The following is a 13,029-nucleotide window of genomic DNA, read 5'->3' as shown; positions in this document are numbered from 1 at the left end:
CATCTACTTTAAAATTTTTTTTTGGTCTTTAAGTAATCAAATATGTAAATAAGTGGTGATATGATAATTATTCTGTTTATGATAATTTCATGAGCTCATAAGCCTTATTTTTATTATTGTTGAAAGTTATTTATTTGTGATGTGGAGTTGAAGTCTGTTTCTGTAGAAGAGGTGAGATGGACATGTGTGACCTGAATTTATTTTATATTTTGTTTGTTCTATCAAGTACAGTCCTGAGTATAGATAGTCACTAAATAAATCATAATATTAGTTGAAGGACTGGTTAAATTATTTATAACCTGTTTTCTTTTTTTCTGTGCTTCCAGCCTTGTTTACTTAAGCCTGATAGGGCTCCCAAGACTTAGCTATTTACAGTATGAAAGAGGTCAAACTGAATTATTGTTGACAGTGTAAAGAACAGATATTGTCATAAAACAAGATAAGGAAAAGAGAAAAACTGATAAATGACTAATAACATGATATTTTTGTGAAGTCTGTTCTATCAGTACAATCTCTGTTTTCTTTGTCTATAAAGTGTACTTTTTAATTATGGGTATATGTGGTCTAGTATTAAGTCATCATTTAAATTAGGTAGTGATTATTAGTGATTCAGGAATTTTTAATGTCTTCTAAGATATGAATTATGGTCATTAAAATTCCTGTCAGTATTTTTTTTTTAGCTTACATTGAATGTAACCTTAAACAAAAACTCTGTTTCAGGTTTTTAATTCTAGTATCCCTGTTTGGTGAGCATTTTATTGTTGAATATAAACAGATGAACTTCTATAAATTAAGTGCCTCAAAGAACATGTTCTGTAGTGAGGGATTTCAAATGCATTTAGTACAATTTGGCTAACTAAAATAGAGTTTTTCTTATTATTACCATGAGACCAACAGTCCATTTTGAGTATATATGATATCATTGTTTTAATCCCATTAAAAATAATAAAACAAGAAAAGGACCTTTTTTCCACAAAAGGCAGATTTTGCTATATGCTTTTACTGTTTTAAAGATAAACTCATGTATTCAGCACGTATTTATTGAGTACCTACTATGTGCCAGGCACTGTTGTAGACACTGGGGATAAAACAGTGAGCAAAATAGACATAAAACCTTGCCTTTTAGAGCTTACACTCTAGCAGGTGAGACAGGCAAATAAATATATTAGAAAGTTATAGGTGCTATGGAGAAAAAAATCAAATTGAGAAAGAAATAGAGAATGCAGAATGGGGATGGAGCTTTGAGGTAGGGAGGGCACTACATTTTGAAATCGGCGGTCAGGGAGGACTTCTCTGAGAGGGTGGTATCTGAATCAAGAAGGAAGTGAGGGCATATTTATTCAATGAAGCTGCTGCTGCTGTGGTAAGATGGTCCGGATGCAAACACCCTGGGGTGGGGCGGAGTGTGCATGGTTGTGTTTGAATGACCTTCACCAGAGCCCAGTATGGCTGGAGAAGTGTGAGTGAGGGGGAGAGGAGAAAAAGACCAGATCAGAGTTGGGGTTGGAGGCAGGTCACCGAGGGTTTGTGTAATGTCCTTGGTTTTACTCTGAGTAAGATGGGACATCGTTATAGGAGTAGCTGACTAACTTGTACTTTTGAAAAGAAAGCATGGCTCTTTAGAATCTATCAATGTTAATAACTGAATAATCAGTTATGTTAAGTTTAGATGGATTAAATTGGATGAAACCAATTCTTTTATATATTATCTAGAATAATTTAAAGAAGTCTCTCCATTTAAAATTAGTTTGATAACTTTAAAAAATCTTTTAAATATTGAGGGTCCACTGTGTAAGAATCATACATGCAAAGCTAAATAAAATATGCTTTCTTTCAATATTCCAATGGTAGATTTTTAAAATATCTTATGTAGTTAATTAAGATGTGAGCCGTGTAATTGTTCAAGAGTAAGGATTATTTCATTTCCAGGCACTGTGCCATATCCTAGGAGAACCAAGAGGAATAAATTTCATTTCCTGCCATGGGGAGTTCTCAGTCTAGGAGGAGAGCCACATGAGTGAATAGTCAGTGTGGTAATAGCCCCGCTGTACTGTCTACATACCTTCTCTTACCCTGTTCCTGTCAGCTACTTGCTCTTCAGCTCATCCTGCCTAGCGGACTGTGAGAGAGGCTGTCTTATTCATTTTTGTATATCCAGTCTTGACACAGGGCCTGACAGGTGTTTAATGATTGTGGTTCTCCTACATGCTAGTGTTTCCTGCATTGTTGGTAGGTGCCTGTTGGTGCTGCTACCATTTATCACATTTGCAATGTTTGCTTTTAAGTATTAGAATTGAGAGGACACTGAATGATTTCCAATAGCACAGTCTCTATCAAAAGTGAGGTCCCATGTTTCTATAAAATGATGTAAGGATATTTCTATGTGGAAGTGAAGAATATTCCTTGCATTTTTCTCATGGTAAAGAAGTAATCCTTTGTTCTGGTGTCACTGTCAAAAATGGGGGTGGGGGAAGATAGACTGAGTAATTATTTAATGCAAAATTGGTGCAAATGTGTGCCCAAACCACTTTCCTCCTTCATGTTACCTGCCTAGACTCTCAAGTATATTGGCTTACAACCCTGGATCTACTCTCTTGCCTTTAGGGGCTGTTTCTGACTCAAAGATGTAGAAGTAGATGTAGCTGTAGTTCCTGGCATACTGCCTGGCACCTAGTCATCGCCCAGTGGATTCAGGGGATCACTGAAAGCAATATAACTTTGAATACAAAGAGAACTGACAGGAGTCAGGGAAATCTTTTCTGAGAAGAGTTGAGCTGTGTCCTACAAGTTATGTATGAGTTTTCTAAGCAGAAAAGTAGAAAGGATATTTTAGCTCAAAAGAATAACATGTGAATTTATGATCATAAAAGAGCCTAATGTGTCTAGGGAGTAGCTCTGTGCATGGGTGGTGAGAGGAGGTGAAGCCAGTGCAAGGGCCTGGAGAGGACAGTTGTGGGAAACTACATTTATAAGAAAGAAACAGGGGCTTTGCTATTTCATGTTAATATTTAATTTTGTCTTTGGGTACCCGAAGACTGTGGAAGGAAGAGTTTCAAGCAGGAGAGTGACCGGAGCAAGGTTGTGTATTAGGAAGAGAATACAGCCAGCATTGTTAAAGGTAGATTAGAGAGAGACACATTTAATCTTTGAATATGTGAAGTTAAGAGTACTTAATGATGCTTTCAATTACAAACAGGGTTTCAAAGTCAGGGTAAGGGCATAGGCTGGGGTTTGGGACTCATTTCACTTTCTTAACTGAAGCCATCAAATGGGTTGAGATTGTACCAGGAGAGAGTAGAGCAAGAACTGAAGAATATAATGGAAAAGTAGAGAGGGCAGAAGAGTGGTACAAGAAATAGTTGGGGAAACAGGAATAAATAGGGTTTAAAACAAAAGAAGGAAAGGATTTGAGAAAAGGAGGACAGGGTTGGTAAAAACTATCAAGTGCTATGGTGATGTTTAATTGGACTAAGTCTGAAATGAAGGTTTGGATTTGACCATGAGGAATTCTAATACTTTTTGCTTATGGTTTGTCTAGTCTTTGTTATTAAGTATTCATGGGAAGAAGCATAACTTTAAATTTTCTCACAATGTCCAAGAATTAATTAATAGTTGGCGAAGCACTACTTCGCTATGGTTTGGGGAAGGTCAACAAATATAGAGTTTTTCTAAAATGTCATAGATGATACAGATTATTTTGGAAGTTTATACATGTACAAAAATCAACATGTTTCAGCCTGAAATAAAAGTATAGTGGTATTTCAAATATACATTTGCCATTGATATTTTCAATTGAATGTTATACTATAGTGATTTTTTTTTATTTGTTTGCATAGCCTGGCACCTGTGTTTGCTCTGTTTGTACCATTTTACTGCTCCATTCCAAGAGTCCAAGTGGCACAAATTCTGGGCCAGTTTACCATCACAAACAAGACATTGATTTATATATTGGGACTACAGGTACAGTATGCATTTTTACATTCATATTTCTTTAACCAGATCTTTTTTTTTTTTTCCCTTTTTGGTCTTTTTCTCATTTGATCTCCTGAAAACAATGGTTTTTTTTCCCCATAAGTTTGGCTTCATGATCAATATCAAATGTTCAAAGGAAGTGTAACAGAACTAGAACATCAACGTATATCAGGTACTAGAATACTTTCATAGCCTTTAGAAATCTGATAAGAGCTTTCACTGTAACTTGTATCAGTGGAAAATATTTCAATTTCATTGTACATTTGCATGTTAAGTACTTTTTTTTAATCATAGTAAGAAGTGGAAACAAATGAGAACAATTGAGAGGTGGAAAGTGGAAAATCGTCAAATTAATTTATTGAATACAATGTTGCAAATACAGTTCTGAAGAAGATACCAAATATGCTTTACCAACTGAGCTTTTGGGTTCTCAAGAAGCTTTATCGATTTTATAACTTGTAGGTTGCATAGGTATGATGTCACTTGTCATCGTTTGCTAAATGGTTCAATATGGAGATGTTTAGAGTACTTATTGTCTTCCTTCATTTGCAAAGGTTCTCTTCACTGATATTCAGTAAATATTGATTGTTCCCTGCTCTATTGCAGGCCCTGTGATAAAAGACACAGGATTTTCAATTTTCTATCTATAGTATTAGTTCATTTTTCTTTTACTCTCATAGCTTTTGATGTAAAGTTTTATTCTGCTGCTTCCTGTGGTACCAGGTGTAGCTTGGCCTTTTGATCCACTGTTTAATACTCATAACGCTCCTTATCCCACGCATATCAAACCGGATCCTAGTATCATTTTAAAATACCTTCTTCCCTCCACCTTTAACCTTTATCATTTCCTCTACCTTCTCCAGTCTGCTGTTGCATATTATCAGTGGCTCATCTGGAATGGGTATTTCCTTGCCACTTTTACAATCATTTCTTATGAAATATGTTTATTCTTCACTACTCAGCCTTATCCTTCCAAATATTCATATAACCAAATAATCCATTCTTGCATTTTATTCTTATTCTAATTTGCTGTGACATGTTTAATTTTTTAAAGACGCTGTGACAGAAAGCAAAATGGAATGGTAGACAAGTACCCTGGACCTGGGTCAGAAGACCCAAGTTCTGGGTCTAGCGAGGTACTCACCACCTGTGAGATTTAGGTCAAGTCAAGTAACCCCTCTGAGCCTCATGTTGACTTTATATAGTTCCCTCCCACTCTAAATGTATGTAATCTTTGAGGGTCAAAAACATTTATTTTGGAGTAGGAATTCAATGTAGCATTGCAAAAAGGCTTTGGAGTCCAGTGGACTTGGGTTCTACTTACTTGCTCTGGATATCATTAGTTTTGTCATGTACCTTTTCTGAGCCCCCATTTTCCCAGTTGTAAAGTGGAGATTATAATATCAATAATACAAGGTTGTTTGAAGAAATAAAAATAATAGTTACTGAATGTTTAGTATAATAAGAGCAGGTAATAAGAACTAAGTCTTAGTTCTGGTTCCTGTATTGATTAATGGTTTACAATGATTACAACCTTTGGCTTCTCTGGGATTATCACTATATTGGGGTTTTTTTTAGTTGTTGTTTTTGGCCAAAAAACCACACAAATAATAAGTTTAATCTCTTATAAAAAGGGATCCTAATTGGATAAAGAAGCACTGCATGTAGTGCTATTTCAGCAGTTATTTTACAGCTCACAGTGAAAGTATCCTCTTAGTCCTGGCACACAGCCAAAATGTAGATGGATTTACCACAAAATTTTTTTTCAAAATAATATGAATTTCTAATATTTTCATAAATATGTAATTATTTCATGAGGTAGAAGTTGATATCAGACATAGAAGTAAAGATGCCTCCTTGGTGTCTTAGAATATCCATAGTCCTTAATATGAATGTTTCCAGGGTTTTTCTTGCCCACCCTTTGTGAACTCCTACCTCTCCGCACTTTGAAGGAAGTCTCACTAAACCCATTATTCCTCAAGTTGCTATACTCTCCTTCCCTCTCTCACCTCTGGGCCTTTGCACATATTTCCAGTGTCTTTTTCTCTCTCCAGAACAGCGTCTTGAAGCTGAGGATATTTGATGAATGAGTGATGAGTGAATAAGTGAATGACTTTAAGCATTATCAGAAGAGCACAGGTTAAGGGTTAAGTATCAAATGGCTGAGAGCCAGTCATGTAATGAATGAACTATGCTAGGTGCTATGGAGGATAAAATGAAGTATATGTGGCACCTGCCTAAAGGAGCCTTACAGATGTGGAAAAGCATAGATACTGTCCAAACGTAAGGAACACAATTGGGGACAAAGCCTGCAATACAATGAGAGACTTAGGAGTTCAAAGGAAATATTTTTTACTGATAAAATTAACTTTATACTCTTTTTACTTGTATGTAAGACATAGTAGAAATGGGGAATGGAGCATAGTGCTGCAGAGCCAGACTGCATGGATACAACTCCCAGTTTCACCAATTACTAATTTTTGGCCTTGGGCAAATTACTTAGGCTCTCAGTCTTCTCATCTGTAAAACAGAGGTAATAATAAAGCCTATTTCCTAGGGCGGCTATGAGGATTCAGTGAGTTTTTAATACATGCAGCATTAAGATCAGTGTCTGGCACATAGTAAGTGCTAAAAAAAATATTACCTATTGTTATTCTGTATATTTTTAGAAGAAAACTATACAGCAAATACTTTGTCACAAAATTTCATCCTTGTTATTATCAGAAGCATTTACACTGAATAAGCATCTATGCTTGAACAAAGGATTTAATTTAAAGTCGCAGCCACTGCCCATTTCAAGGTGAACTAGCAGAAAACAAAGCTTGTCAACTTCCCTGTACTTTGTCAGCTCTCACCTTTTGTGTCGATCTTCTTTCTTCTTCTGCTTCCTGGACTGAGAGTGCAGAACTTTGAGGTTTTCGTCTAGTACAATGTCAGCAGTGAACCTGGGCTACAGTATTATCCTGGTTCTTCCTCTTTGATCAGAAGTACTTAAACTCCCAACCTAAAGTTCTAAAAATAAACACGAAACTACAAATCTTTTCTTTCTTACAAGAACAAGTTTTGAAGTGCCTCATAATTATTTTTACCCTGAGCCCGAACTCCTGAGTATAAACACTTTGGATATTGAGGGGAGAGATTTCATGAGATGTAATTTTAATTAATTCTGCCTTTAATTAACTTGGTTATTTTCAGCTTGCTCTTCCTTGGGTGAACTGGAGTGAGAATATCAGCACTCAAGAAGGATAGAGCTGGTTATAGACCCATCTGCTTTCAGAATTCTTTGCATCTAAATTTAGAGTTAAAAATGATAAAGTGAAAAAATTACATAAACAGATATTTTATATGTCATTATCTAAAACTAAGCATGGGATAATGACTACATGTTTTGTATGTTGTGAATTCTAATAATTTCTTTATATGTGGTATTCTACTTTATTTAAATCAGTTAATACCCATTTCTGAAAAAAAATATGCTTTAATTTCACTTATTTTTCTCTACAGGGATGTGAGCCAGTTTTGGCCAATCTACTCTAGGCTATAGAAAGGCTGAGGTCTTGGTTTAAAAAAAATTAATATGTTATTTTCTTTTAAGTAACAGAATTGATATTTACTAATTTTCTATTTGTTTATACAATGGCATATATGACTAATAATGTAAATGGTTATGATTATGACTATAGTTATAAGTATGCTGTAATGCCAGTTGAATTTCTGTTTTAGTTGCCTTTTTTTTTTCTTTTATAGCTTTTCACCTCTGGTTCCTACATCTGGATTACAGCCATAAGTGGACTTGTAAGTGTGATATTCCCTCCCAATCCTTATGTCTTCTGAAAAAAAGTTAGGAGAAACGTCACATTTAGATTGTGGGTCATTTTCAACTGTCAGCAACATTCTTTTAACCATATGAGGTTTTGGCTCAATGCTGTTTCCTTAGGGATTAAAAAATGGTCACTTACATGGATAATTGAGATGAAGGAGGCCTAGTGTATTTCCATTTTCAAGGTAATTTTGAGGAACGTTTTAGCTGATTTTTTGTCAATGTTGTTTTTAAATTGTATTAGTAGTCAAATTCATGTAGGAAAAAAATGACAAAAAAAGAAAATGAAGAAGTTAGACTTACTAAAAATAATGATAAGAGATGTTCTGCTTGTTTTGTAAAAAGACGTTGTCATACAATGGAAAAAAAAAAGGCTAACTGGAAAGTCGCATGGGTTGGAGCTGACAGAAGACTCATCAGTCTGTGGCCAGAGAAGGAAAAAAGGAATGATATAAAAGCTTTGGGCAGAGTCCTCATTCTGTGTGCTGTAATGTTAATTTTAAGCATTTCTTTAGATGTGGTATTTCACTTTGTTTTGGTCAATTAGTGTTCATTTCTAAATAAGAATATGCCCCATCCTATTTTTTTTTTTTGTTTTATTTTTTAATAATAAGCATTTATCTTAAACTCCATAACTTTAGAGCATGAAGTTTTATTTTTCATCTATGACTTAACTGTGAACCCTCAAATTGATATATAAATAAATTTATAACAGAGTATAGTTTTAATTTCTTTCTTGGAAAAGTCTAAGAAAATTGGATTCGTCATCATGTGGTAACATCAAAAGGAAAGGATGTAGAAATAACTATTCCACTGCAGATATTTTAAGTAAGTTATCACTTACTTATTCTTATTTCCCAGGTGAATGACTAGTGTCTTGGGGCCATTGTGTTTTTCTTTAAACCTGCTCACCCCTCTCCTTTCTTTATGCTGCTATTCCTTTTGTGCATTATTTTAATGTACAACTTGGTCCGTCATTCCAAAAATCTTATGTGCCTCCATCTAAAATTATGGAATCCAGGTCACTTTATCCTACATCCCCACCCCAAATATTTTCTCTTCTATCCAATATGCTTCAGGATCATAGAGCTGAACTCCATTTTGAGGCCTTCAAACCACATGAGCCATTTGGATTTCTTAAGTCTTGTGGTAACTGAGTTCAGACTGATTTTATGAGGTGGCCAGGCTCTTCTCAGTCTAATCTCATCTTGAACTGCCAACTTGATTGGCAATTGCTTAATCAACCTAGATAGAGAGCTCATTGCTTTTATAATGAGGGCTGAATAAGCATTTCTTATTTCTTTCACGATATATATATATATATTTTGATATCTGTTTGTATGTGTGTGTTTAGTAGTGATTGCCATGAGTCTTTTTAAAATATTTTCCTAAAGCATTCAAGAAATTGAGATGTACCTTATTTTGTGCTATTTCATTGTGTTAGCTTACTATTGACTCAATCTTACTATCCTTTCCATTCTTTGAAAACTCATTATATGATACATGTTTTAAAAAACCCAGAGTTTTCATTTTTCATCTCTTTGCATTCTTTTTAAATCTAAAATATGCATGTTGTAATCTCACTCTTTTACAGTCCATATGTTTAACAGGTAGTAAAGTACCTGTTTTAATTTTCTTAAAAAGAATCAGAAGTTAAATCTTTAACCTAAGAATCCATTGTTTCAAAAGGATGAATAGAATTGCACTGTTTGGGATATAATTCCAAGATGAATTTAGCATTTTAAAAATTCCACTAATAGTAAACATATCTGAGCCAATTGAATTTTCATTTGTGCAATAATTAATTCAGCTAGTATTATTGACCTCTTGCTGTGCCCACAAATCTGATCATTTTCTTCATATCAGTCATAATCAAATGACGCTAACCATATTTACTTAAAATAATAGATGTCACTGATAATCATAGGCAGTTTTCTTTCATGCTATACCATAGATGTTGGTGTTTGTTTTGAACTTAATGAATATTTTATTTCTGACTTTTTCCAGAAAACCACATTTTTATTGTGGTTTTATTGAAATACTTACTATAATCTGGCATATTTTAGATAAAGATAATTATATAAGGAGGATAATATGATTACTTGTGAATGTATGGTTATATACCACTGACTTTAAAATCCAAGTCTGAGATTCAAAAAGCCACAGTTTGCCTCTTTCACATGTCTCTTGCTCAATACAACTTCTCTCCCTGTATAGATCTGGTGACTTCCTTTTTTTAAAAAACTAAATACTAGACTCTTGCTACCCAAAAGAAATGTACAGATAGTATTCAGTGTTTTGGGGGTATGTTAAAAAACCTCTTGATGAAATTTCACCTTTTAGCATTCAAACCAAAAGTTCACCTAACATACAGTGTGTATTAAGGAAGTAATTTTATTTCAATCTGGCAATTATGTGGGTTTTTTTTTTTTTTTAAAGAAAGCTTTTTTAAAAAACACATTTGTGTAAAACATAAGTTACTTGTTATCTGCTGTCATGGAAACCAAAAACTTAACTCATGTTTTTCTGGAAAACTGCCAACTTTGGCTTAATTAATAGTTTTTCTCTTTCCTTATGTTAGTCATTCTTGTCTGATTATAAATATGTCCCTGGATAAATAACATCACAATATCCCCCTGTTTAAAAGAGGAGGACGTTGGTGAATTGCATCAGTACGGTATTTTACCAGGTAAAAGCCCACTTTCTGTCTTTGGCGATGTCACAGATAAGAATGACAACTAAATCATTTCCCTGGGTTGAGGGAAAGCAAGGTTTTTAGCTTACCAGAAACAATAAGGAGTTAGTTTGCCTAGGAACCATCAGAGGTTCTAGCCACTGTCCAAGAAAGATATGGAACATTTGATTGTGCTTAAAGATCACTTTTGAGATTATTCACATGCATACAAACGTTTTTGTGTTGCCTTGTTTTTCCTTTGACAATTCTGACTTTAATACATGCATTTAATATTTAAAACATAATTGTTTTCGTGAAAGATACAGAATTGTTATTGGAAATCTTAGCTATAGTAGCCAGGTAAAATATTCTAGTTTAAGCAAATACTTACATTTAGTATTTACCTGCTTCCATCATGTTAGCACCATCATGATTAATCACTCTTTCCTAATGTCTTTGGTAAGACCTCTTCAAAAATTGAGGCCACTCTTTATATGTTCACAATTCCACTACTCTTGATAAACATCACAGCTTTTTTTCCCTTAAAACTTTGCTTACATCTTATTGAACTTACTTAAATTATTTTTGTGGTTCTACAGAAAGCCTTTGAGCGTCCATATTCCACCACTTCTTCATTTTCTGCAGTTTTATGAATCATAGTAATGACTCATTACCCCTGGGATATACCCAAATTCTCAAAAAGCTTAAGTCTGAGCCTTGATCTCATTCTGCGATGATTAAAATAGAAAGAGCCTGCTTTTGCCAATTTTCTCATTTTACAATTAATGTATTTATAATTATTCGGTCTTCTTTCAAGCTATTTGAGAGCGAGTGATCAGACGTGCTTGTGTTTCTCAGACTCCAGACTTTTCTCCTTCAGCACCCCTCTATCCATTTCTTTTGTTTGTTGCCTATTCTGTATAGTTTGTCAAACTTTAACTATCTCGTTACTAAGAATTTTTAGGGTAAGAAAAAATCTTTTCATTCTAATAATAATCAGGTTATAAACATAGATTGACACCAGGTTATTTAGGATTTTGAATGTGGTTTGAGTTTGGAACTTTTTCCGTAGGTAGTGGGGATCTTTAAAGATTTTCAAACGAAAAAGCTTCACGATGGTGCAAGATTACAGATGTCTCAATAAGGTCTGTAAATCATATAAAGGAGGAAGGGAAGTATGAGCAATCTTGAAGGAGTCAGGATGGCTCATTTGTGGTCTGTGATTTGTGTTTCCCTCTTCCCTACACAGTAGTTTAAAAAAGAAAAAAAGCATTGTCTTAGAGTAACTAAAAAAAAAAAAAAGAATCAAATAGACCTTATGTTGATTGGCTTATCTACCATAGAAATTATAAACTACTGAAATTTGGGATAATTTGTTACCACAGTATATCCTGGGAAAAGCTAATAAAGCTTTTTTCTAAGCACTTTACAAATGTTAATTAGCCCTATAAGAACTTGATGAAGTTTAGGAACTAGTATTATCCCCTTTTTATAGGTGAAGAAACTGAAGGACAGAGAAATTAAATATTTTACTAAAATCATGAGCTGATAAGTAGTGGGGACAGGATTCAAATGCAGATAGTCTAGTTTTAATGTCCGTGCTCTCAAAAACTAGGTTTGCATAACAATATGCAGGTTCATTCAACTGTAAGTCTTTTTCTCCTAGCAAAATTTTACTCATTTTTTCAGTTCTCTCTGAAGCCTTTTCTGAGTCAGCAATGTCTTAGGAATTATATATTATTCTTTATAATCCCCAATGCCTACTACAAGACGTGCCATTTTATATACATTCTATAAATAATGGTTGATTTTTAAAAAGTCAGTATTATCAAAGTATTATTTTCTGTACTATGAGACACTAGAATGCTATGTGATTGTCAGGATGCTTTCAGTGTGTGGTGCCTCATTAGATTCTTCACGTGATCTCTACAGTGGTGGAGTACCTAGGTTTCCCATTTTAAAGATGAGAAGACTGAGGTTGTTTGTGCAACTGATGGGGAGTAGAGCTAGGCCAAAGATAAATATGCCTGGACCGGCTGTTGTTTTTTGTGTATATTTTTAATTTCTCTTTTTTTTTAATAATGTTTTTTTCTTTTGGACAGGATGTTTTTTAAAGTAATGTTTCTGTAATTGGTTAAACTCGCTTTTGTCCATTTTTTTAAAATTTGTTTATTTTTTGAGGTAATGGAGCCAGGGATTGAACCAGGGACCTTGTATGTGGGAAGCTGGCACTCAACCACTGAGCCACATCAGCTCCTGTTATTTTTTGAAGTTGAAATAAAGTTTAAAAAAAAAGAAAAGAAAAGAAATTCTAAAAGTACCCACAGGCCCTGAAAAATATGTGTCAGCAACAACTTTCTGTAGTTTTCATCATGAATTTTGTGGGCCAGCCTTTATGCAAGAAAACTTTCTCTCATTGGCAGCCTCCATTTTCTTCCTGATATTCAGAATCTGGCCAATAGCTCTACTTTCTTTTCTAATACATCAAGATATTTAACTGATTCTCTAAAGGCTATATTAATAAACAGCTTAAACTTCCTCTTCAACAATTTCATCTTATGTT

The 13,029-nt window shown here is 34.2% G+C and overlaps 1 protein-coding gene across 3 annotated transcripts in view; it reads left to right on the top strand.

Moving 5' to 3' along the window:
• UBAC2 (UBA domain containing 2) overlaps positions 1 to 13,029 on the top strand; it is a 211,404-nt gene that overhangs the window by 124,740 nt on the left and 73,635 nt on the right. For all 3 annotated transcript variants that reach the window (XM_004458418.4, XM_071208231.1, XM_071208230.1), the window contains exons 5-6: positions 3,837 to 3,960; positions 7,720 to 7,767. In XM_004458418.4, the coding sequence (XP_004458475.1) occupies positions 3,837 to 3,960; positions 7,720 to 7,767 (172 nt within the window). The remainder of the gene's footprint in view (positions 1 to 3,836; positions 3,961 to 7,719; positions 7,768 to 13,029) is intronic.

This window comes from Dasypus novemcinctus, chromosome 15, assembly GCF_030445035.2.
Source record: "Dasypus novemcinctus isolate mDasNov1 chromosome 15, mDasNov1.1.hap2, whole genome shotgun sequence".
NCBI classification, from domain to species: Eukaryota; Metazoa; Chordata; class Mammalia; order Cingulata; family Dasypodidae; genus Dasypus; species Dasypus novemcinctus.
Note: the sequence above shows the minus strand (reverse complement) of the source record. Positions and strands in the feature narration are given on the sequence as shown.